The 26,703-nt window shown below is 43.8% G+C and overlaps 1 protein-coding gene across 1 annotated transcript in view; it reads right to left on the bottom strand.

The window, feature by feature from the left end:
• Nucleotides 1-26,703, bottom strand: part of tgfbi (transforming growth factor, beta-induced) — a 37,111-nt gene that overhangs the window by 1,328 nt on the left and 9,080 nt on the right. The window contains exons 3-14 of the mRNA XM_079250483.1: nt 17,909-17,973; nt 17,633-17,790; nt 17,383-17,547; nt 16,831-16,977; nt 16,476-16,617; nt 16,165-16,377; nt 15,693-15,830; nt 15,454-15,596; nt 8,717-8,853; nt 4,536-4,666; nt 4,172-4,296; nt 3,946-4,048 (exon numbers count right to left, since the gene is read on the bottom strand). Of these exons, the coding sequence (XP_079106609.1) occupies nt 3,946-4,048; nt 4,172-4,296; nt 4,536-4,666; nt 8,717-8,853; nt 15,454-15,596; nt 15,693-15,830; nt 16,165-16,377; nt 16,476-16,617; nt 16,831-16,977; nt 17,383-17,547; nt 17,633-17,790; nt 17,909-17,973 (1,667 nt within the window). The remainder of the gene's footprint in view (nt 1-3,945; nt 4,049-4,171; nt 4,297-4,535; nt 4,667-8,716; nt 8,854-15,453; nt 15,597-15,692; nt 15,831-16,164; nt 16,378-16,475; nt 16,618-16,830; nt 16,978-17,382; nt 17,548-17,632; nt 17,791-17,908; nt 17,974-26,703) is intronic.

Genomic DNA, 26,703 nt, shown 5'->3' with positions numbered 1-26,703 from the left:
CAGATGGAGAAGTTCACCAACAGATGGAGAAGTTTAACAACAGATGGAGAAGTTTAACAACAGATGGAGAAGTTTAACAACAGATGGAGAAGTTCACCAACAGATGGAGAAGTTCACCAACAAACGGAGAAGTTCAACAACAGATGGAGAAGTTCACCAACAGATGGAGAAGTTTAACAACAGATGGAGAAGTTTAACAACAGATGGAGAAGTTCACCAACAGATGGAGAAGTTCACCAACAGATGGAGAAGTTTATCAACAGATGGAGAAGTTCACCAACAGATGGAGAAGTTCACCAACAGATGGAGAAGTTCAACAACAGATGGAGAAGTTCACCAACAGATGGAGAAGTTTAACAACAGATGGAGAAGTTCACCAACAGATGGAGAAGTTTAACAACAGATGGAGAAGTTTAACAACAGATGGAGAAGTTCACCAACAGATGGAGAAGTTCACCAACAGATGGAGAAGTTTAACAACAGATGGAGAAGTTCACCAACAGATGGAGAAGTTCACCAACAGATGGAGAAGTTCACCAACAGATGGAGAAGTTCACCAACAGATGGAGAAGTTTAACAACAGATGGAGAAGTTTAACAACAGATGGAGAAGTTCACCAACAGATGGAGAAGTTCACCAACAGATGGAGAAGTTCACCAACAGATGGAGAAGTTTATCAACAGATGGAGAAGTTCACCAACAGATGGAGAAGTTCACCAACAGATGGAGAAGTTCAACAACAGATGGAGAAGTTCACCAACAGATGGAGAAGTTTAACAACAGATGGAGAAGTTCACCAACAGATGGAGAAGTTTATCAACAGATGGAGAAGTTCACCAACAGATGGAGAAGTTCAACAACAGATGGAGAAGTTCACCAACAGATGGAGAAGTTTAACAACAGATGGAGAAGTTCACCAACAGATGGAGAAGTTTAACAACAGATGGAGAAGTTTAACAACAGATGGAGAAGTTCACCAACAGATGGAGAAGTTCACCAACAGATGGAGAAGTTTAACAACAGATGGAGAAGTTCACCAACAGATGGAGAAGTTTAACAACAGATGGAGAAGTTTAACAACAGATGGAGAAGTTCACCAACAGATGGAGAAGTTCACCAACAGATGGAGAAGTTTAACAACAGATGGAGAAGTTCACCAACAGATGGAGAAGTTTAACAACAGATGGAGAAGTTTAACAACAGATGGAGAAGTTCACCAACAGATGGAGAAGTTCACCAACAGATGGAGAAGTTTAACAACAGATGGAGAAGTTCACCAACAGATGGAGAAGTTCACCAACAGATGGAGAAGTTCAACAACAGATGGAGAAGTTCACCAACAGATGGAGAAGTTCACCAACAGATGGAGAAGTTTAACAACAGATGGAGAAGTTTAACAACAGATGGAGAAGTTCACCAACAGATGGAGAAGTTCACCAACAGATGGAGTTCACCAATAGATGGGAAAGTTCATTATAGATGGAGTTTATTAATAGGTGGAGAAGTTCATGAATACATATTTTCCCAAAGTCCAATCACATCCAAATGAAACCATTGTCGTAGCTTTGAATGGGTTATTTATAAATACAACAAAAGTTTGCCATGTTGCTATATTTTAATAGCATAGCCGAAAGCGGGCAAACTTGTTAGCTTTACGTGTTTTAGCTGTGAATCCTCATGTGTTGTTGGGGGAAAACAAGCAAAGATGATGGTGGATCATTCAACTTGCTGTTTTTCATTTAAAAGGTGGAACATCTATAGTCTTTGCTCCCTGAGAGGGAGTAAAAAATATCCAACAAAAGAAATAAATAGTAACCGGAAGAAAAGGAGAATGTACATGGGTGTAGCGTTTAGCAGATGGATACGGTTGATGAGGGACTTCAGAACTTAGGTGGAGGCTGTAGATTTCTGCTGGACAGGTAAGTTCATTCAGTCTAACAGTGACGTTTATTTTGGCGTTATGTTAGAAACAGGGCAGGTAGTCCAGCAGCTACTTTATCCTCCGTGTTTGAATCGCATCATTTACTATTAGTGCTGTATAGAACGGCAGAGATGCTAATCTGTTAGCCTGCAGTGGAAAAGCTTCGCTGCAACAGGTTGCAGTTTTATGTTACTCTTCACAGATGTCATACCAACATGCGCTGCTTTCAGACAAATTCTCGTATGTTCTTCATCATTTATTTCAGTTGATTGGTCAAGGGGGGAGGGGTTTGATGTCCTCTAGTCACACAATGACCTTAGCTGTTAGCCGTAGCTTGGTAACAAATACATGGAGGACATGATTGTAACTTATCAGCATCAATAACAAATCACAATTATGTATTGTTCTGTATTTCATCATCTGACGGGACTCCAACTTGTGCATGATGGTAACATTTTTACATTTATGACCCTCCATGGCTTCGGTAGCAGTAATAACGTGCTTACAAAGCGAGGCGCCAGAGAGCGCTATTCTGTTGTTTGCGTTCAATTAGCGCACTGCGAGATGGGAGTTATTCTCACACACTGGGGCTTTAAACATCAGAATAAAAATATAACTGGAGATAAACATCTGGATTGATTCTTATGCGGGGAAAATATATTTTTGGGATCCGTCCACACTACGAGTCTCCCCACCGACAACTGCAGAGGGTGTCACCATGGGAACCACCCAGATCAGGGTAGGCAGAGATATAACCAGGGCTACTCAATTAGATATTCAGGTGGGCCAGATTTTCAAATAATAAAATGATCAGAGCCAGTAAATAAAGTAAGGGAAAATAGATCAGTAAAAATAAACAAATAAATTTTGAAAAATAAGCAGTTTATTAATTTTTCTATTTTAAATTCAGTCCCACATGACAAGGGGAAATGCACAAAATAAAAATAATGAAAATTCCAGTCAAAGCCTATTTTTCTCCTAACTTTTAACATAAAAAGGTCATATCAAATTAAACTTCTCGATGTGGTGCCTCTTCACCACCACACACTCATTGCATATTAAACACATCGGTTTGGTGCTCGAATGTGACGGCAAAATAAAGAAATACTTATCAGTCCAACCGGGGTTAAATCTGTGGTTTTTGTCAATTTTGCGTTTTGGGACAGAGAGCGACATGCTTGCTGGCGCTACTCTTACAACTTCAAAACACAACAACATGCGCTGGGGTTAGTGTTGCTAGGCAACCAAGTGTTGCATTCATGGTCTACACAACTGTAGGATTGTAGGCTACTTAATCAGCGTAGGAATGACTGAAGGTTTTTGATTAATATCTTTATTCTTTACACAAGCTGGGCCACATAGAAGTTGGTTCTGGGCCGCATGTGGCCCGCGGGCTGCCATTTGAAGAGACCTGATCTACACCAAAACCTAAAGGTGCAGTGCAGGACCCCACCAGCCACCCTGAGCAGGACGATCTCCATGGCAATGGCCCAGCCACACCGAGCAAGAATAGCTCACAATGTGGAAGTTCTCACAAATACAGAATTTTCCAGAGAGATTTTTTGGCTTTAGGGTGGCGGGTGCTACAACGGTAAGCGATCATTTACTGCTGGTTCACGCCTGGCTGCTGGCTGTGGAAGGTGGAAACTGGTTTAAACTCGCTTTCTGGTCAGTTTGCAACTTTGGTGCCTAAGAGCACCAGAATGAGTTCCTACTGGTCATCTCTCCTTAGAAAACCTCTTTGCATTCCACATGTGCTGGTGTGAGAACCTCTTGTGCTTGGTGTAAAATAATCAGCATCAGTGATTGCCATGGTGACACCCGGTATCAGCTCCATTGATGGCAGGTTTTTACTGCGGTTCCTGGCTCTGGGTGAACATACTTTTAGGGATGATGGAACCAACTCAAAGCAGCTGATCTGGAACCAGGAACTGGTTTGGAGAACCTGCTTTCTGGAACAGGAACCAGGTAAACACTCTGCTGGTGCAACACAAACAAATAAACAAACTGCAGCGCCAACTCACGCAGTGGTTTGATGATGCTTCCGACAGCGTGAACGACTCCATTAGTCGCCATCATGTCGGCATCGACTACCGGGATCTTATTCACGTAGACAGTGTAGTTACGCTGAGACACAGAGACACAAGTTAATCAGCTGATCAGTGTCAGTAAGGGTTATTGATTACAAACAAACAACATCCTCCGTTTTATGAACCAATGAGGAATGTAGGAATAAAGCCAGGGACTGACCATGCCCAGCTCCAGCTTGTCGCCTTGCAGAGGGGTCACTCTGGTGTGAGATCCCACCCCCCCGCTCACCAGCAGCCCCTGCCCCAGGTGGAACCTTAGGACACCTGACAGTTCCTGAGGTCTCCCTGGAAACAGAGACAGCTGATTTCAGACTCTTTGCGCCCGCCATCATGTGATCGGAGAAATGATGCAACACAAGCACATGTCGGCTGCTGATGCTGAGCAGAACGTTTCCACAGTGACTCATATCAACACTGAGGATGCTCAGACCAAACAAGGAGAGGATGAACACACACAGGATGTTTTGAGCCACTGTGTGTGTGTGTATGTGTGTGTGTGTGTGTGTGTGTGTGCCAGCACTCACGCAGCAGTCTGCTAAGCTCAGCCTGCGGCAGTGTGTTGAAGGCGTCGTTGGTGGGAGCAAACAAGGTGAGTGCCCCCTGCTGGTTCAGCAGCTCCGTCATTCCGGCGGTCTGGATGGCTCCGACCAGTGTGCTGGAAGAAGCCGATGGACAGGAACAGGAAGTCGACGTTATTTATCTATATTTACGTAAATATCTTTACTGAACAGCAACAGATGAAGTTTTACAGCGCAGTGAACAGAACCTCTTCAGATACATGGCACCATCTCAGAGATCATTTCACAAGTTCACCTGTTGTGTTCACACACACACACACACACACACACACACAAAGCCGAACACGCATAAAATCAAATTCTCGGGTGCCACAACGATCACCCCTCCTTCAGTGTCATGAACTTTAAAGCCTAGTGTGCATAAACTACAGAGATTAAAGCTAAGAGCCCGCGACCCTGTTACCATGGGAACACACCTGGGTGTTATCTCAGACTGTAAATAAAAAGAAATGACAACGCTGAAGCCTGTGTTGGCTCAAAGATGGTATTTCCTTTCTAAAAGCGTCACGTAAACATCTTCTAATGGTGGTCTCGGCACAGAACTGGTCTTCTCTGGTACATTTTCACTTCGAACCCTGGAGGTAAAAGGTTTTGGCTGATCCAAGCAAAACATGGGAGTCAAAAAAGTAAAAAACTTTAAACCGTAGCCGGCAGGTCCTCGATTTCCTGCGTTAAAAAATTTATGAGCACTCTGCAGCACCCAAAACCTCCTCACAGCCTTTCTGTGAGGAGTTTTCATATTCTCACCGTGTTTGCCTGGGTTCTCCACAGGTCCTCCGGCTTCCTCCCACCATCCAAATGCATGCATGTTAGGTTATTTGGTTTAATTGGTTATTCTAAAATGTAGCGTGAATAGTTATTTGTCTCTGTGATGGTCTGGGGCCTGTCCAGGTGTACCGGCCTCTTGCTTGCTGGGATAGACTCCAGCTTCTTCTAACCCTGAATTGGACTAAGCGGTTAAGAAAGCCAATGAATGTGTGTCAAATCATAAAATGTCCAAAGCTGACCCACAACCACAATGGAAAAAAATATAAAAACTATTTTTATTGAATTATTCATATATATATTTCTAATTTAAAATTGTCTTCGTTGAAAAAAAATCAAGATATCTTGATGTTTTAATAGCAACTGATGGCCCCCGTGGAAAGGGTCGACGCAATGTCTAGTTCGCTTCTTCCTTGGGTCGCTGTTTTAACGTTTCATCCTACTTACAAAGACGTCCTACCCAGGGCCGGAATAAAAGTGCACAGGCCCCTGGGCCCAGACTGTTCCAGGGGCCCCCCTTCCTCAGAGCAACATTGTGAAAATTGTGAATGATACCGTGTGAAAACGACATTTCATATCCCTCAGCCAGTGGTACCAACAGCAATACACTAGACACTGTGGTGTGACGATATACAATGTATAGCCTATGTGGGTCACACTAGTCTCCAAATGGGCCCCAAATGGGCCCCAAGTGGGCGTGGGCCCCTGGGCCCGTGCCCAAAATGTCCATTGGATAATCCGGCCTTGGTCCTATCTACAGCTACACCCTCTGTGCATGAGCATAAATCAAGATTTTAGATACCACTATCCAGAACAGGAACATCATTTCATCACTGCAAGAGAAAAAACATGTAAGAAACACCACAATGTAGTCAAGACACTATGGATTTATAATTAATTGATCTGGAATTTGATAGTGGATCCATTTAAAATGGATGTAGGACCAGAACAGGATGCAAATCGCTGTGTAGTGTAAATCAGCTGCTTGTTGGAGGTCTGACCTCTCACAGATCTTTTCGGCTTCATTTATACTATCGAGGCATCCTGACTTCATAAATTTATTCACTGTTTGACTTTGACACCAATGATGTCATTTCTTCAACCGTCTCTATTTACGGGATATGAACTCTTCCTTTTGGGTAAAAGTTTCAGTCAGTAAATGCAAAGATAATAGAAAATAGATACAGGCATTGTCCTTAGAAAACCTCCCTGCACCAGTAGAGCTGTTATATGAGCAGCTAGTGTAAATGGTCAGTTTTACTTCATAGCTTTTTCAGTTTTTTGCTTCTTTCTTCAGTTTTAACGTTGTTTATCTAATTTCTAAACCAGCCTAACTTATGTTATGTTTAATGCATCTGGGTTTGCAGTCAGAATCGCTTTGTGAATGTCTGTTGCATTGTTATTGTTTTTTATTGTCATTCTTACTTGTTAGTTGCTGTTGCAAATGAAGTTCGTTTTATGTATATGTGATCTTAGAGGTGTTAAATAAATATCATTAAACAAATGTACAAATATGCAAATATTTTTGAATGACTTCTTGTTCGTGGCATGTGATACTGATTGTGTATACTGTTCCAAATCTTTAATGAAATTAGTCAAATATGGTATTAAACAGGCAGATTTTCATCTATGAATTAAAACTTGAGTGAACAATAATAACAGATTTCTTTTAAAACAAAGTATTTCTTTGTTCTTTTTAGGAGATACAAAAAAATAGAACCTCTGTGTGAAAGTGCACTACCATTTTCAGATGTTTATAAGTTATAAATTATTTTTAAAGACACTTCCTTCACCCTATTTACAATTAAATAATTGTTGGAGATCACTAGACTTTCTTCCAGTTGATAGCTGGAACATAGTTGTTCCATATAATGGAGGCGAGACGACATCCTTTCTGGAAGAAACTGTGGGTTCTTGCTGTTGCCAGGTTGTGGTGAAAAACAGATTTTCCCCACTGCAGAGTCAGTTGGATCAGGGAGAGGGACTGAGGTGGATGGAAAGCTGCCAGTTTTTTTTTAACAGCATTAAAGTACCTGAAGGAATGGTATTACGTACTAATGAGAATTCTTTGGGATTGACTGGAAACAGTGAAAGGAGCTCATTGTAAGGTAGCAGTCGTCCCTCTGTGTTAACTAACTGGCCCGAAAGCAGAATCCCATTTATCAGTGGAGAAAACCTCATCAGGGTGTAGTTTAGAGAAGCATGAGAAATAAACCATCTTTACAATAATTATCTATGGAAATATTTACTACAAGTAGAAAAAGGTCTATATAAAGCTAAGTTGGGGTTTTTGGATGCAGTATGTGCAGTTTGACGTGGTCGGTTCTAGTTTTCTGTCTGGTGGTGGTAGATTGGATCCTTGTGTGGTGAGCTCGATGTTAGGAGACGTTAGCCCAGCTGATACTGACGCTGGAGTCGTCTTAGCCTGATCTGTGTCCTTCCTCTCCACAAAAAAAATTGCAAATATCTCCATTTCTTATATCTTTCTCTACAAAATCAGACTGATTACAGGATATATTTCTCCACATTTTAATGCTGTAGCTACTTTAAAGCCAACTAGCAGCCTTGCTAGCTTCCTGTTTAAATAAAACTGGATTATGTAGCATTAGCTTAGCGCTAAGTAGCGAGGATACTAAGGTTCTTTCTTTGTTTCAGCTTCAGTGTGAAAATCTTTATTAAATGAGTTGATGTTTTGTCACTAAATACAGCCACTGAGTAATAAATATGGTTTCCCGAGATTAAAACTAATCCAGTGCTAGCATTTAACAAGATTAGCAGTGCTATGAAGCTTCAAGCTATAACATCAGCTTCACAGCCCAACACAAAATCTCTTCTAGAAACATACAGCCACATTTAAAATTTTTTAAATGATGATTCGTTAGGAAACTACTTCAAACTGGTGTAGTGATACTGGTGATACAGTTCTGGAAAGATGCTTCTATCATCTCCCAGTAACCTGTCAATCACCTGAGCTGACACCTGTGGTGTCAATCAGATTTCAGGGAGCTGCCCTGGACATTCCTCTAACCCCACATTTAAACCCAACTTGCAAAGAAAAGTTATGTTTATTTAAATAAAATGTCTTTGTTGTTGTCCAAATGAGGTATTTAAGAGGGGAGAAGTTATTATAAGTGAGGGACCATGACAAAAATACCGACTTATAGAAGGATGAAAGTTTTAAAGGCAGTTTGTGGACATTATTTCAGAGGAGAAAAAGAAACAAGGACATGTAACCTCTAAGATTAGCTGCTGTTTCAGCTTTTGGCCTGCAGGAGGCAGGTGTCCTGTTTACAGAATGGTCTCAATGAAGGACCACATGACTTCAAGAATCCCTGAAAGAAAAAGAGGCTGATGGTGCTCACCTGAATCGGTCATCGGACTTCAGGACATCCATGACCGTCCCCATCGGTGGAGTGAGGACCTTGTCCACGGTGAACATGGAAGCAAAGCGTCCGGTCTTGTCATGAGCGGCAATGCAGGCGTTTTCGATGCACAGGTTCTACAGACACACAGATAACACCTGAGAGGACCAGAGCATGCTGAGCTGCCATCAGGACCGAGTCATCTGACACCATTGCAAATCAGGCGGGATCGACAAACAGGTCACTACTGAGCCCGCTCAGAAGAGACGTGTTTGAATAAATGGCTCTGCAGCTCTCGCTTGGATGAATGATGTACTGGAATCTAGTCCAGTTCTGAGCGGTAAACCCAGAACCAGACCTCGAGATCCAGTACTCACTCTGTCTACAACAAAAAAGCCTGAGTCAGCCATCGTCATCACCTAATCACACTCAGTCAATCAGAATGGCAGAAGATAGAAGAAAATCTCAGCAGCTGAAAACCCCAACACACACACACACATACACAGACACACACACAAACACACACAGTCTGGAAAAGTTCCGCTGTGGGAAGCAGGAATCTTGTTGCGGTCTGCAGACCTCATTACTGAGCAGGAAGTCCAGGACCTGGATCACACGGAGACCACCAGAGATCAGCCCACATCCTGTCCAATAAGAGTGTGTGAACATTGACATCATCAGTCATGAAGGCCGAGCAGCAGACAAACTGCACCAGTAACACCCGAACAAAACCAGACACCAGATCCAAATAATCCCGATGCTTTCACACTAAAAGAGGCGATTGTTGTATCGCTGATTGTTCCTCGTGTTTCTGGACAGGTTGAGTGTTTAGCAGTCTGTCTGCAGGGCAGCTGATCGCATTATGGGCTGGGTGGGGGGCTCAGAGCTGGTGGCGGTGCTCTTGCTCAGACAGTGGGATCTAGGCAAGTTATTTAACCCTAACTATACGACACAATGAGCAGCTTCTCAGTTTCTAAAGCAGCAAGTAGAAAGACGTGTCTGTTTCAATCAGAGAAAAAACCCCTGAGGACATGAAGACTAACCTGGGTGGGAAATTACCAGAGTATTTGCACCTTCATTTGGTTTGATTTGCTTCACACTGAACTTTAGAATAGCTGCTACTAGCAGATGATACTCCTCGAAATGACCGCTGTCAAGCAAGGAGGAAAAAAATCCAGCTCACTGATTGGCCAGAGACGAAAATGGTTCATTCACTACAAGTAAACAATGGACCAACCTCAAGTTTCCGCAGTCTTGTGGTTCCTGTTTTTACGTTGTTTTTCTCTACAATCTGTCTGTATGAGCAGCAAGCAAGTCAGTGGGATATGTTGCACATTGTACGTCTCTTCCTGGACACCACAGGACCAAACTTTACTTATTTGGCCAGCATCAGAGTCGACACACATGTTCTTACTGCTCCAAGTTGACTGGACTATCCAGGATTTGTTTAAAGTGGACTAAACAGTGCCAGTGTGTACTCACCGTCAGACATTTATCATTCATTCATTCATTATCCTAACTGCTTAATCCAATTCAAGGTTGCCGGGAAGCTGGAGTCTATCCCAGCAGTCTTTGGGTGAAAGGCAGGGTACACCCTGGACAGCGCGCCAGTCCATCGCAGGGCCACACAGAGACAAACAACCACTCACACTCACTCCTATGGGCAACTTGGAGTAACCAATCAACCTAACATGCATGTCTTTGGACGGTGGGAGGAAGCCGGAGTACCTGGAGAGAACCCTATATACTGGGAGAACATGCAAACTCCACATAGAAAGGCCACTGTCCAAACCTTGCCCCAGTCAAGGATCGAACCAGTGACCTTCTTGCTGTGAGAGGTCAGACATTTAGTGAAATCAAATGGTAAAATCAAACAACTGTAGTTTAACTCACTGGCTATCAGCCATTTTATAGCAGATGTCTTTAGCCTCCAGGGAGTTATTAGTGAAAGTAAGAACACTTCCATTCAAACAATGTGAAGAGAACTGATTGGGACTGAACAGCTGTTTAGCCTTGACTTTCTTACTTCAAAAATAAGCTTGGTAATTTTTCATGGTACAGTGGCATCTACTGTTTTATACACATAGCTGCAGATGTTGCCCTGCAGCATCGCGAGGTTGAGAAAACACACTTCAAAACTTTTGCCTTACTTTCAGTAGCCGTCAACACAACATCGCAGAGTCAGCAAACAAACACAGGACACTGTTGGATTTAAAAAGGTAGAGAATGAGAGAGAGGGACAGAGGAAGGGCTAATAACACAGTCAAAATGGGACTGACGTTGACTGACTGGAGAGAGCTTAGAAAAGAAACAAGATGCAACATGGATGCTGGATTCGCCAATGCAAGGAGGCAGCTTACTGCGAAAATATGCTAAATTCTGCAGGCAAGAAAACCATTAAAGTGAGATATCCAGGAGAATTCAGTCTATCCTCGACTGCAGGTCTGGACAGGCTTTTAGGTGGACCAGCGTTTGTCAGGTCAGCTTTTAGCGCCAGCCTGGTGCTGCTGAAGGGGACGTTGCAGTCTAGTCTCTGCTGGTGGCAGCAGCCTTGATGTCCAGCCATAAACCCCATGAGTTGTTGTTCATTGGTTTTCCCTCTGTTGTCCTCATTGATGTGTTGAAAGCCTGTTTACCAGTTTGATGTGGGAGAACTGTACAGTTGTCACCAGACCTGAACACTGGTGTTCTGACTCAGATTACACTCTGAAACTTTGGATTTTTCAAAGTTTTTGATTTTAAAAAATCCAGATGCTTTTGTTGACTGTGATATTGTCAATACAGCTTTTCATGTAGAACAAAGCAGTCTGTGTGAATCTTCAGTAGCCCTGTTGGTACAGCTGAACCCGTCCTGTAGCTGAATGTTTGGATAGGTTTGGTCTCGGGGGGGAGTGTAGGTGGGGATGAGGAGCAGAAAGAGGTGGTCTGACTATCCAGACGGGAGAGGAGGTCGCTCCCAAGGCATGTTTAACCTCTTATTCATGAAATCTATCTTTTCTGCCTCAGGTCCAAAATGAAATACCCAAAATAACCAACGAAGATAAAAATGTAAATGTTAATATCGTCCTAAAAGAAAACTATATTACTGTAAGTGAAAACCAGAAGATAGCAGCCCTGTTGATCTAGGAATGAGTAAAGTATCGTCTGATGAGGAACTGTGCTGCCGTAGAAAGTAAAAAGACCTTAATATAGGTTTTACGCAGGTAAATATCTCTGGAAGCCATCAGCTGATGTTGATGATGGACACCTCTATCAACGATCAGATTCAGGAGAATCCAGGGGATAACCCCACATTCACCGTAGACACACAATGAAGGTCCAGAAAAAAGCTAAGTCCAAGACAGTTTATGATAGGAAAAGAGAATACTTCACTATAAAACCACCTTCATCTCCATGGAAACTAGCAAGACCTTCACCTTCATGGAAACTAGCATGACCTTCATCTCCATGGAAACTAGCAGGACCTTCATCTCCATGGAGACTAGCAGGAAGTCTAATAACCATGGTTCATTCATGGCTCATTTCAAACAGAGTCATAGGAGACACATTAGGAGAGTTTTTTTGGAGTTAGAATAAAACTTTTCACCACAAAACAGCAAAAGAAAGATGTGATTTATGAGTCCCACAGTAATGAAACAGACACGTCTGTAATCAGCAGTCTCTGTTTTCAATTAAAACTTCGATTTTTGTGGTTTACTTGAAGTGGATAAATGATCAGAAGCTCTACAGTGGACAGTGCTGCTCTCAGGTTTGTGTTATTTCCATATAACTGCACTGGGTTTGACCTGTTGGTTTGGATGCAGATGCTGGTCGAGTCTTTTAGCTGAGTCTCTCCCCATCTATATATACATAGAGGCCAAATAGTATCACGTTGTCTATACGAGCTGACGTCTCATCGCACCGCCATCTTGGATGGGTCTTCCATGCGCCTCCAATGCATTTATTTGTAAGGTGTAGGTCCAACCACGACAATGACTTCTCCAAGTTTTACCTGATTTTTCTGTTTGGTTTGTTACAAAGGGCAGAGATATTGTTATGATACAGGTCGCTGTCAAACATTAAAAAGTAGTGCTTTTATGCAAAAAAATTTTTTATAATGCTATTTAACAAACATAAGGTAGTTACAATATAAATTAATCTATAAAGGAATTTGATACTAACATGTTTGATTGTTTATTGATGCATTTGGATTTATCTATTTATTTTTATCTGGTGAAATATTAAATTATTATTTAACCTTGTGAAATCTAATTCCACTTGATCCGCTTTCAATACTTTGTCAATTGTTGCAACCGTATGCTGAACAAAATGAGTTTACGCTTTGTTTTTTACATTCAATTTATCAATATAGAGATACAGTTGTACAAAGTCTGAAAATAAAGTATTGTATTCAAATTAAAAATGTGAAATTCAGAAGTTACCTAGAAAAACACCCAAGAGAGCCTAAACCTCCGCCAAGGCCTTTAAAAAGTTCCTGGATCGAAACGATGATCCGGATCACCACCAAAATTAAACCAGTTCCCTCCTTTTCACATTTCCTACAAGTCCTGAAAATTTCATGAAAATCCATCCATAAAGTTATCTTGAACACAAACAGAAAAAGAGATAAAGCCGGTAAAAACATTACCTCCTTGGTGGAGGTTATTACGCTGCCATGTAAAACTCTCTTTCTGAAGCATCAATATCATATTTTTCCATAAACATCTCATGGAACTAAAATTTATCATTTGCATTTCGTAGATTATTCACTGTGTTAACATTATTTATAAACCAGTTATGTAGAAAAGTGTTTTGTTTGTGTGTAATATATACGTGTTGTTCCACAGAAAACAGTTATGTGGGGAAACTACGTCGACTCTGCAGCAAGTCTCAAAAGTGGAGACCCATCCAATCTGGTGGCAACACTGGTTCACTCTCCAGCGCTCAATGAGGCGTCTATGTATTTGATGTCTATGGTACCCATCATGTTGCTATGCTACATGTTAGCATTGCTGCTTCATAGTGTGTGCAAACATTTTCTGTACTGTAGCATCTCATGCTGCTGCCTGTACAAGGATTCCAGTCAGGAAGTTTGACCTGCTGCTTTAAATCCTTCACTATGACGTGAAAACCATCTGGATGAGCAGTTTGATGATTGTTTATGGAGCGTAGAAGGAAACCAAGCACTGTGTTAACATGTGGGGGGGGGGGGGGGGGGGGGGGGGGGCACAGAAAGCAGTGATGATGACCACTGTTGGCTCTTGTGGAAGGTAGAATGGCATAGATTGGCATAAAGTTGGCAGAAAAACAAATTAATCTTTTGAAATCATCTGATTTCTCCTTAAACTGGTCATAAAATGTGATATGACCTTCATCTAAGTCCCAACAGTTGACAACTAAGTAATTCAAACTAATAGTACACAAGCTGCCACGTTTTCATGTTTTTATGGAACACAGTTTGTAAATGTTTACTATTATAGATGGAAAAGCTTATTTCCAAATTTTGTAAAGATAATTTGCAGTCAGAATCCCAACCAGAGTCGCATCATTTACTGTTACTTGCTGTATAAAACGGCAGAGATGCTAATTTGTTTGCTAGCCTACAGTGGAAAAGCCTCGTTGCAACAGTTTACAGTTGTTACTCTGCACAGAAGTCATACCAGCAGGACATCGTGGGGTACTTTCAAAGGGATTTTCCCAGAGTTTTTCCTCACATTTTATAATTTATTTCAACTGATCTGTCAGGGGGAGGTTGATATCCTCCCTCTAGTCACGTCATTTCACACCACGACATTAGCTATTAGCTAATAAAAAAACAAAACAAAACAAAACAAAAAAAAAGCCTGTAGCACTTCATGGAAGGACCTCCGTTCAACTGGACAGTCCACCAGCACCTTCTTACGATGTCCTCTACTGTTTGATTTTGTGATTGTGGTGTTCTGACTCATATGTAAGTCGCTTTGGATAAAAGTATCTGCTAAATGATTGTACAGTAGAATAGAATAGCAGTTGCTTGGTACTAAATACATGGTGGACATACTAGTAACTTATGGGCATCAGTAACGATACAGAATTATGTATCATTCTGTGCCTCATCACCTGGTAGGACACTCTAACTTGTGCAAAAATCTACTTTTTCTTTGATTCTTTCCCATTTTACTCTTACTAGAGGCTTTGGTGCGATCATAGTGGCGGGTAGAATGGTCTGTGAGTTGGATAGAGACCATCTGCAGCTTGAGTTTCTCCATTTTGTTGGCAATGGATGTTACATTGGAGAAGATAGTGATGGTTTGACTTGCTGCCACCGTAGCAAAAATACTGGGCCTGCTCTGCTTCTTACCGCCCCCCACCAGCATTAGCATGGGCTTGCGGGGAGTCCATAGAGAATCTGTGCCAGCTGCAGCCAGATGTTGGGGGTTTGTATGGAGTCACTGTTAACTCTTTGCTCATGGCTAAACACCATGAAGAATCAGAGATAAGTGTAGTACAAAACCTAGCGCCATTACAACTTTGTATGTCACCATCTTCCTTTTTTCAACCCAAAATGAGCATGAGGACGTCTGAAACGCCCGAGAACACCTGAGACGTCTCAGCAGGACTGAGTGATTACAGGACTGAAAGAACGAACCAATGAATGACTCAAAGAACAAATGAAAGAATGAACAAATGAATAAAATATATGACTAAAAGCAGAAATAAATGAACAAACAACTTAAAGAACAGGTGGACTCAAAACATCTTGCGATGAGAGTTCTTACGTTTCTGTAGACGAAGACTCGGAGTTTGAGGCCTCCCAGTGTCTCCAGCTCCTGACCGTGATACAGAGCCTTCGAGGAAAGCTGCTCCTTCAGGATGTGATTGGTCATCAGCTTTCTCATGTCAGGAGTCATCGTCACGCTTCCTGTTGGACACGTAAACACACAAAGACACACACAGCTGCATGTTTCTTCTTCTGCTCGTTGTAACACACATACAAACCCCTCCAGGTGAGAGTTACCTTTAAAGGCGTCGTTTAGAGGGGCCAGCATGGTCAGAGCCTCAGACCCCGTCAGGTGGGACGTCAGACCAGCTTCAACAAACAGCTGGGTTGCCTTGGAAACAGATGAATCTCCCGCCAACTCCATGAGAGTTTTAGCTACGAGACACAAAGAGAAGTCCTACAGCTGATACTATATCTACAGGTACTACAGGTGATACTACAGCTGATATTACAACTGATATTACAACTGATACTACATGTAATACTACAACTGATACTACAGCTGATACTACAGCTGATACTATATCCGATACTACAGGTGATACTAATTCTTACCAGAAGTATTTCATTTACCATAAAATTTTATGTAGTATTTTCCGAATCGGTGACAGTAGTATCTACAGTAGTTGTCTGTGTCCTTCGCAAGGTGTTGGTCATTGTTATGTGTTTGTAGTATTTTCTGAGTAACAGAGGCGGGCAGACAGAGTACCTGAGTCTGGGATCAGCAGCTCACTGATGTAGTGAATGACTCCGTTGGTTCCCAGCTGATCCTTCTTGGTGATGATGGTTTTACCATTCAGAGTTATTTGGTCGCCATCACAGCCGACCTCCAGCATGGTGCCCTGCAGAGTCTCCATCGGGGCTCCTGACACAATGGACTCGGCGCACTGCATGTGTTTCAGGATGTGGTAGTTCAGCAGGTCTGGGGGGTGTGGGGGGAGGGGTTGGGTTAATGGACTTAAGATGTTTGAAAATAAAACATCATCTAAGACAGATCAGACATCATGTTCTACTGGTCACCTCGAAGAGCAACGGGGTCTCCCAGGATCCGGTTCAGGGTCTCCTGGGGAATCTTCTCAAAGGCATCGTTGGTAGGGGCAAAGATGGTGTACTGACCCTCGTTCTCCAACATGGTGGTCAGACCCGCTGCAGCAAGGGCCGTCTGAACCACATAACATAAGAAATCAGGAAGTTAGGAATGCTGAGAGTCCGAAACCTAGGATAGAGTTGTTTTTTTAATTAAAAATAATAGTTTATCCATGTTAGTGCAAGATCACATTGATCTGTGAAACACAGTGAACCACTGAAAAGAAGAACTGTTGAACAGAGGAACTGATAGAAGAACTGATAAAAAGAGAAGAACTGATGAACTCACCCTCAGTGTCTCCAGATCATCATCAACATCAATAATAGCCTGCACTTCATTTGATACGGCGGTGATGACACGGTCTACTACATGCACAATGCCGTTGGTGGCATGTTGGTCAGGTTTGATGAGACGTGCACAGTTCACCGTCACAATCTGAGACAAGCAGAGAACCGATTAATACAGCAGAGTTTCTGATCAGGTTCCACAGATTGACATGAAAGTTACGAGAATGTCTCAGCAGTGTTTTAATGTGTTGCAGTGTGTGTATTAGTGTGTTACATACACTGTGTTTTACACTGTATGCTAATGAGTTAAGGTTTGTGCTAGTTTGTTACAGTGTGTATTATTGTGTTGCATTGTGGATTAGTGTGTTACAGTGTGTGTTACACTATGCATTAATGTGTTAAAGTACGTGCTAATGTGTTACAGTGTGTGCTAGTATGTTACCTTGAGTGCTATTGTGTTGCGTAGTGGATTAGTCTGTTACTTTGTATGTTAGTGTGTTGCATTGTGAATATTACTGTATTACAGTGTGCTAGTGCTGTTGTGTTGCGTCACCCCGTTGCTGTAGTGATGGATGTGGACGTGCGAGTCCTGGTACATGGAGGGGAAGGATGATCCATGCTTCAGGTCCTCGGAGGTCAGTCGGCGGTTCACCATGTGATAATGAAGAGCGTTCAGCAGCTCGATGTTCACGTTGCTCACAAGAGCGTCCAGGATTTCCTGCAGCGTGACGACACGAGTCAGCGTGAACATCACCAGCTTCACGCCGTGAACCTGTCAGAGGTTTTATCTGGGGGGTACTGACTGCTGGCAGGGCGGCCCAGGCCTCGTTGCTCGGAGCGAAGAAGGTGAAGCTTCCAGGACCTTCGATCTCATCCCTGAGTCTGGCTCGGTCGGTGTACATCTGAGTGGTGGTGGCTCCGACTACACCCAGAGTGTTGTAGATGTTCACTAAAGGCAGCGCTGCAACCACACATACAGAAAACAAACGTCAGTCATTTAAAATTGTTGCCTTCACTGACCTGCAGGGAGTTTCTGCAGGGAAACTCAGTGAGGCGTTCAGGTGTTACAGATGTTCTACCTGCAGGACAACCCTTCTCTCCAGGGATCTTCTCGTAGCCTGGACAGCACTCGTAGGTGATCATCCTGCCGAGGACACGAGAGGGATGTGAGGACACGGTAAGGAGAACAGATGAATGTATAAAAACAACACATCAGGACAGATGAGGACTCCTGTGGACCCTTTTTCTTGTCCTCATGCAGTGACCTCTACGGGGCTCGTTCAGATTCTTGGAGAAAAAAACGTGTTTGTTCATAAAACCGTCCAAAACCTTTGAAGACGTCCGTCCCCTCTCAGCTGCAGGAGACACATAAACTCCTGTCTGTGAATAATGATGCTAATAAAGTTTTGAGCTGAGAGTCTGCAGTCAGTTTCCATGACGTCATGAACTCAGAACTTCCAGGAACACCAGATCAGGTGTGACAGAGCTCTGGATCCTGATCAACCTGGACCCAAACTCACACCAGTTCTCATCACACTCAGGTGGTCTAGGACTGGGACTAGAACCAGAACCACAGGCAGCTCCTGTCAGCTGCTGCCATGGCTACCGTCAAAAACACACACAGAGAACCTCGTGAGTGGTTTTGGTCCAGTTCCAGCATTAAGGCTGGTTCACACCGATCATTCAGGGTGTTCCTGATAGAAGGGGCAGTTCTGGATCTGAAATGCAGGTTGACTGAAGCTTGGATTGTTTTAGGACTGAAGAACAGAGACCAGACCAGCATAACTGTCTCCTGGATCACAGGGGGACCAGAAACCGGGCTCAAAATGTTACTGTGGGAACTGCCAGAGCCCTGCAGAGTCCAGCACACCAGGAATGTGATCACGTCTCCACCAGGACTGAGATCTGCAGCTGGGCCAGCTTTCAGGCTGGTTCTCAGGACCAGCAGCTTGGGGGCTCCACTGATGGGTTGGACTGCAGGATTTACATGCAGGGAGACCAGGTGGAGCCGAGGAGGTCCGTCTGCTGGAAAACTCTGAGATTCCAGCTCCATGTGGGCTGTAATGACGCGTGCAGGCCGAGCCCAGCCTTCAGGACTTCCTGTAGAGATTTCCATAATAAACGTGGAACCGCTGTCTGGACTCGTAAAGCTTATTTCCTCTGAGAAAAGAAGAATCTGCAGCCCAACCAGACGCCTGACGGGGGACCGGCACCGACCACCAGGAAAAAGACTAAAACCACCGAGAGCGCACTTCCTGTTGACTATGACATTAACCTGAACAGAAACGAGTCAAAAACTAACAGAGACCCATTCAATTCGATTAATTCAATTTGATTCAATTCAATTGAGTTCAGTTTGTGTATCATTAGTTCATTCAGAATTAAAAATCATAATTATTAAAAAAAATCAGCAATAAATAAAGCTTTTTCAGACTTTTGATTTGAAGTTAAGATAAGAAGAACTTAAACTGCAAAAATGACCTTCAGACCCATCAGGAACAGATTTTAATGTTTAATTTATGAGATTTCTGGGGTACTTCTCCAGATTCTCATGCTCCTTTTTCCTGATATTTCCATCATTGGGGATGGATACATCGATCCCTACGGCTTCCTACTGCTGCTTATCCATATCACTATGTCCGCTTGGTTGGCCACCACCATTTTATCTGTCTGGATCTGGAAGTCCCAGAGGATCTTAGTCCTCTCATTCTCCACCACCTTGGGGGGAGTTTCCCACTGGGACTGGGGGGTCTCCAGTCCATATTCTACACAGATGTTCCTGTACACTATACCGGCTATAGTGTACAGGAACACTATAGGAAGACCAAGTAGCCGGTACACTATACCGGCTACTTGGTCTTGCACCCTGCTGGGAGGTGCTGGATTGTTTCAGGGGCTCCTTTGCATAGTCTGCACCTGGGATCCTGCCTGGTATGGCAGATCTGGTACTCGATGGCTCTGGTGCTCAGGACCTGCTCCTGTGCTGCCATGATTAGTGCCTCTGTGCCGTCCTTCAGTCCAGCCCTCTCCAGTCACTGATAGGACTGGTTTATATCGGCCAATTTGGTGATCCGCTGGTACATCCTGTGCAGGGGCTTTTCCTCCCATGATGGTTCTTCCATCTCATGTTCCTCCAGACTCCATTGTCTGAGACATTCACTAAGTGCTTCGTCCCTTGGTGGTCTCAGTCCCTTGATGGTCTCAGTCCCTTGGTGGTCTCAGTTCCTTGGTGGTCTCAGTTCCTTGGTGGTCTCAGTCCCTTGGTAGTATCAGTCCCTTGGTAGTATCAGTCCCTTGGTGGTCTCAGTCCCTTGGTGGTCTCAGTCCCTTGGTGGTCTCAGTCCCTTGATGGTCTCAGTCCCTTGGTGGTCTCAGTTCCTTGGTGGTCTCAGTCCCTTGGTAGTATCAGTCCCTTGGTAGTATCAGTCCCTTAGTGGTCTCAGTCCCTTAGTGGTCTCAGTCCCTTGGTGGTCTCAGTCCCTTGATGGTCTCAGTCCCTTGGTGGTCCCAGTCCCTTGGTGGTATCAGTCCCTTGGTGGTCCCAGTCCCTTGGTGTTATCAGTCCCTTGGTGTTATCAGTCCCTTAGTAGTATCAGTCCTTGGTGGTCTCAGTCCCTTGGTAGTATCAGTCCCTTGGTGGTATCAGTCCCTTGGTGGTCTCAGTCCCTTGGTGTTATCAGTCCCTTAGTGGTCTCAGTCCCTTGGTAGTATCAGTCCCTTGGTGGTATCAGTCCCTTGGTGGTATCAGTCCCTTGGTGGTCTCAGTCCCTTGGTGGTATCAGTCCCTTGGTGGTATCAGTCCCTTGGTGGTCCCAGTCCCTTGGTGGTCCCAGTCCCTTGGTGGTATCAGTCCCTTGGTGTTATCAGTCCCTTGGTGGTCCCAGTCCCTTGGTGGTCCCAGTCCCTTGGTGGTCTCAGTCCTTGGTGGTCTCAGTCCCTTGGTAGTCTCAGTCCTTGGTGGTCTCAGTCCCTTGGTAGTATCAGTCCCTTGGTGGTCTCAGTCCCTTGGTGTTATCAGTCCCTTGGTGGTCCTAGTCCCTTGGTGGTCCTAGTCCCTTGGTGGTCCCAGTCCCTTGGTGGTCTCAGTCCCTTAGTAGTATCAGTCCCTTGGTGGTATCAGTCCCTTGGTGGTATCAGTCCCTTGGTGGTATCAGTTCCTTGGTGGTCCCAGTCCCTTGGTGGTCCCAGTCCCTTGGTGGTCCCAGTCCCTTGGTAGTATCAGTCCCTTGGTGGTCTCAGTTCCTTGGTGGTCCCAGTCCATTGGTGGTCTCAGTCCCTTGGTGGTCCCAGTCCCTTGGTGGTCCCAGTCCCTCAGTGGTCTCAGTCCCTTGGTGGTATCAGTCCCTCGGTGGTCTCAGTCCCTTGGACACTGGATGAACCCTCCATGCATGGTAAACAGCTTCAGTGTTCTGTGTTTTAACATCTGTGTGTATTTATGTTAGGACTTTAACAATATGCTTTCATCCAGATTCAATTCCGATTTTTTGGGTGTCGATTCAATTTAAATTGTGATTCTCACAATTCTTCGACATTTATTTTGGTAGACTAAAATGAACAAAACTTTCTTTGCTCGTCATCTTTCCTCATTTCAATTTGGAAAAAACAAGACAGTAGCCAGACCATTATTCTGCTGCTATAATGCCAAAGAAGACTAATTAAAAAGATCAATAAAAAATATAAAAATTAATCACAATTATATATGGGATTATTTTTATTTATTTGAAAAAAAAACCCAAAACATTTTTTACTAAAAAAAAAAAAGATTTTAAAATTGTGATGTAAGAAATCCAGATATTTCATTTTTTAAATTATATACATATACATATTATTTATATATATATATATATATATATATATATATATATATATATATATATATATATATATATATATATATATATATATGTGTGTGTGTGTTTGTGTATATGTGTGTGTGTGCTCCCTTTACAATTGTATTTCTTAAAATACAAATAGTTTTTTTTTTAGCTTTTTGTGGGGTTTGATAATCAAAATTGGTTTGATTATAATATTGTCAAGTAATTACGCTGTTTTCTTTATGACGCATTAACGGCAAAATGATTACATTACTGGTTTCTATGCACCCGCTTGCTGGAAAGACCACAGGTGAAGATAATGAGGTAAGATTTTGTGGCAGCTGCCATCTCTGTGTTGGACCTGGAATATGAACTTGGTGCTTCATGACGTCTCAGATGAAGATGCAGGAATCAGAAAGACTCAGACTCACCAAATCATTTCTTTTCTGGATGACCCAGTTCAAGAGGTGCTGAAGTCTATCTCTGCTGTGAAGCACCCACAGAACCAGAAATGAGCTTTTATCTTTAATTAAACAGAAGAATCAGTTGCTGTCGTCCCGACCAATGTTTCTCTGATCGGGATCTTCATCTAACCACAGCAGAGGTCTGACTGAGGAACAAACCTAGAACCTGAAACATTTATTCTCACTGGCTCATTCTGACTCGGTTCTGTTTCCTGTAGACTGACTCTCCGTGTCTCTTTGGATTAATATTCGGATGAAGCTCTACCGCAGAAGCAAAACCCAGATGTAGAGCTTTTCAGCAAACTTGAAGGAACTTTAGAGATCAGCATGGAGCACGATATGAATCCAGTTTGATCCGGATTCTGCAGGGTTCTGAGGAAGGAGGAAGACGTGAAATGTTCAAGAACGCCACAAATTTCTAGAGGACAAACGTCACGCTGCCTCAGGTCAAAGGTCAGCAAGTCTAAAGCTTCATTAGACAATCTCAGACTCAGTAGACAGAACCGGGTCTAAATTCTGACCCGGCTCTCGGGCCTCCGTCTGCAGCTCCTTTAATAAAACCAAACTGAAAGAGGAGAAACTCCTAGAACTCCTGCAGTAAATGTAAACAGATGGAGACCCGCTACCGTGTGTGTGTGTGTTGGCACACACACGGTTCTGATTATCAAACCAGATGGAAACTCGACTCCCGTTTGTTCTCCACATAAACAAAGATGGCGGTCGTGGATTTCTGTCAAAACAAACGGAGCACGCAGTAATTCAACCGCTCCAGGGAAAACGTTCCAGAAACTTCCAGCGAAGAAAAAACAGCTTTCAGATCAGTCCGGAGCCGCAGCGGGAGGCCGCCTTCGCCTCTGCAGAGGAGCGGGGCCCGGATCCAAACCTAAGACAAACTATTCGGCGCGAGGAGGAACACTGACTGAAACCAGAACCAGAATCGTGAGGAATTCCAGAACCAGCTCTGTCCAGTTAGCTGGGACCAGATCCTGTCACAGGGGGCTTCTAACAGCCATGTGGGCCTGCAGACAGGCTCCCACAGACAGGCTCCCACAGACAGGCTACGACAGACAGGCTACGACAGACAGGCTCCCACAGACAGGCTCCCACAGACAGGCTCCCACAGACAGGCTACGACAGACAGGCTCCCACAGACAGGCTCCCACAGACAGGCTCCCACACCCAGGCTCCCACACCCAGGCTCCCACAGACAGGCTCCCACAGACAGGCTCCCACAGACAGGCTCCCACAGACAGGCTCCCACACACAGGCTCCCACACCCAGGCTCCCACAGACAGGCTCCCACAGACAGGCTCCCACACACAGGCTCCCACACACAGGCTCCCACAGACAGGCTCCCACACACAGGCTCCCACACACAGGCTCCCACACACAGGCTCCCACAGACAGGCTCCCACAGACAGGCTCCCACACACAGGCTCCCACAGACAGGCTCCCACAGACAGGCTCCCACACACAGGCTCCCACAGACAGGCTCCCACAGACAGGCTCCCACAGACAGGCTCCCACACACAGGCTCCCACAGACAGGCTCCCACACACAGGCTCCCACACACAGGCTCCCACACACAGGCTCCCACACACAGGCTCCCACAGACAGGCTCCCACACACAGGCTCCCACAGACAGGCTCCCACACACAGGCTCCCACACCCAGGCTCCCACAGACAGGCTCCCACAGACAGGCTCCCACACACAGGCTACGACAGACAGGCTCCCACACACAGGCTCCCACACACAGGCTCCCACACACAGGCTCCCACAGACAGGCTCCCACACACAGGCTACGACAGACAGGCTCCCACACACAGGCTCCCACACACAGGCTCCCACACACAGGCTCCCACAGACAGGCTCCCACAGACAGGCTCCCACAGACAGGCTCCCACAGACAGGCTACGACAGACAGGCTACGACAGACAGGCTCCCACAGACAGGCTCCCACAGACAGGCTCCCACAGACAGGCTACGACAGACAGGCTCCCACAGACAGGCTCCCACAGACAGGCTCCCACAGAGTTCCTTGTGCCCCCCCTCCGGCACGTTTCTCCAATTTACTCCACATTTTAACAAATTTCTGATCATTTCGGCCACGTTCGGGCTAGTAGCACGAATCTTCCCACCAGCTCTTCTTACTTAAAAAGCAATTCCAAAAAACTACCAGGAACAAAGATTTTTTGCTTCTATGTGAAAAAATTTGCTTCATAAACATCTGATCAACATTTCATCCATTCACTTTCCTAACCAGTCACAGGCTGGAGTCTATCCCAGCAATCACTGGGCAAGAGGCAGGTACACCTGGACAGGTTACCAGTCCATCACAGCAGGGCCGGATTAAAAGTGCACAGGCCCCTGGGCCCAGAGTGTTTCACGGGCCCCTTTCTCCACCGCAACATTGTGACAATTGTGAAAGAAACACTGTGAAAGACATTTCTAACATCTCTCAGCCAGTGGAACCAATGGCAATACACTAGACACTGTTGCATAACTATGTGGCTTTTATGTACATTTCTGTTTGCCCTAGGTGGGCCCCACATGGGCCCCAAGTGGGCGTGGGCCCATAGGCGTGGGCCCATAATGCCCATAATGCCTTGCATCACAGGACCACACAGACATAAACCATTCACACCTAGAGTAAATTAGAATAACCAATGAACTAAACATCCATGTCTTTGGGAGAAAGCCGGAGGACGCGGAGAGAATCCACACATACATGGGGAGAAAGACCACCGTTTGAGCCCCCCGTGTATTGTGCTGCAAGGCCACAGTGCCACCATGCAGCCATCAACATTTTAATAATCAGAAATTATCACACACAAACCTACACACACACGGTTCACTCTTAGCACCCTGGTAGTCCCACAGCTCCATAATTTAACAGGAAGGAAAGCAGGATTTCCTGCATCTGTCTACAAAAGAAAAACAGCTGAATCTGGTGGAATCCAGTGAAAATGTCAAACAGCACGAATTTCCTTCCAAACCAAATGCTGACATTAAAGACTGAATGATTTTTCTCTGTGCTGACTGTGATATGAATCTATGTTGTTTTAGTGGAAGTCAATGGGACATTTCAGTTCACAAGGTTTAACAAAAGGAACATCTGATAATGCAGAAGAATATAAAACGTTATTAGATAAATTTTGTTGGTCATTTTCTAAACTTTAAACTGGCGTTTAAATGGTTTTAATTCCACATGTTTGGCAGTTTTGCGCAGATGTGAAGCTGTTCCAAGGATTTATAAAAGAAAGCAGAAAAACCCATATTTATAAAGTTTCAGCAAAAGTTTTTTGTGCATGAACATTTTTTGCCACTAAGGTCCCCAGAAGGAGTAGCAGATATATGATCAAATATAAATGCAATCAAATCTTTAACATATCCAGGACTCTAATAATCACCAACAAATTATCCCCAAAAATGTTCATTAACTCTTTCATGCAGAGTGGCCACATAGGGGATACCTATTTACAAGCTTTTTTCTTGCATATTCATGAATGAGGATGGTATTTATGTAAATAAACCACTTCAGTGGATGTTAGTGAGTCATATAAAACGTTTCCACTCACTGGAGAAAAAAATAAAATAACTGAGCATAATGTAATTACACAAGTGTGCCTTTGTAATAAATAGGAAAAGAAAATGATACAGCTCTTATTTATAGATTTACATAATACAATTATTATAATTATATATAGTATTATTTTATAAATATTTCATAGAATACATTAAAATAAATAATAAATCATGATAAATTCTAAATATCAGTAGTAAACAAAAGAGTATAGAGGTAAAATTCTATAATTAAAAAAATGTTGTCTTGTTTTTTATTAATTCATGCATGAAAGGGTTAAACTGAAAATATTTTTTGTGTTTTATATAATCAATAATGTAATGATTTAAATAATCATGATGGAGTTTGATGGATTAAAATCCAGAAAATGTTTGAATGTCTAGTAGCTTAGAGCAGGTCTGATGGTGTTCAAATAATTAATGTAAAAAAGCAGAAAGAATATTGAGGTTTGGTGCTTGTTTTTTTTGTATTTTTTGGACATTTTTGGCCATGAAGGTCCCCAGATGGAGTTTGGAGATGATTGAGGATGAAACAAGGGTTAATGATCCGGTTCTGCCATGGCACTGCTGGGATGGAAATGACCGGATCTCTGAAAACTGGTCCAAAACAGCAGACTGGGTTCTGAAACAAGGAGTCACAGTCTGTCGGACTGTGAGGACGAAGCTCTGCAGCACGAGACATGACCAGAATCCCGCTCACTGCTGAGTCCAGTACCGTTTCCTGGAAAAACCCGTTTCCATTAACAGAACCCAGAACCGGATCAGTTATGTTGTGTCGTCACCAGCAGCTGCAGCCGTCATGATGTTCAGAGGGGAGGGGAAGTGGCCGGTCCTCTAGCTCCGTTTCCACATCAGAACCGGACCTTAAAATGCAGACATGGCCTGAATGTTTGAACAAAATTCAGCTGGAGGATGGGGGGGGGGGGTTATGAGTCTTCCTTATGCTGACCTATGACCCCACCACAGATCCAGAGTTGCAGACAAAGGCCCATCTGTCCGACTCAGAACACCCC

This window comes from Telmatherina bonti (genome assembly GCF_933228915.1).
Source record: "Telmatherina bonti genome assembly, chromosome: 12".
NCBI lineage: Eukaryota > Metazoa > Chordata > Actinopteri > Atheriniformes > Telmatherinidae > Telmatherina > Telmatherina bonti.
This window is presented reverse-complemented; position numbering and strand designations above follow the sequence as displayed.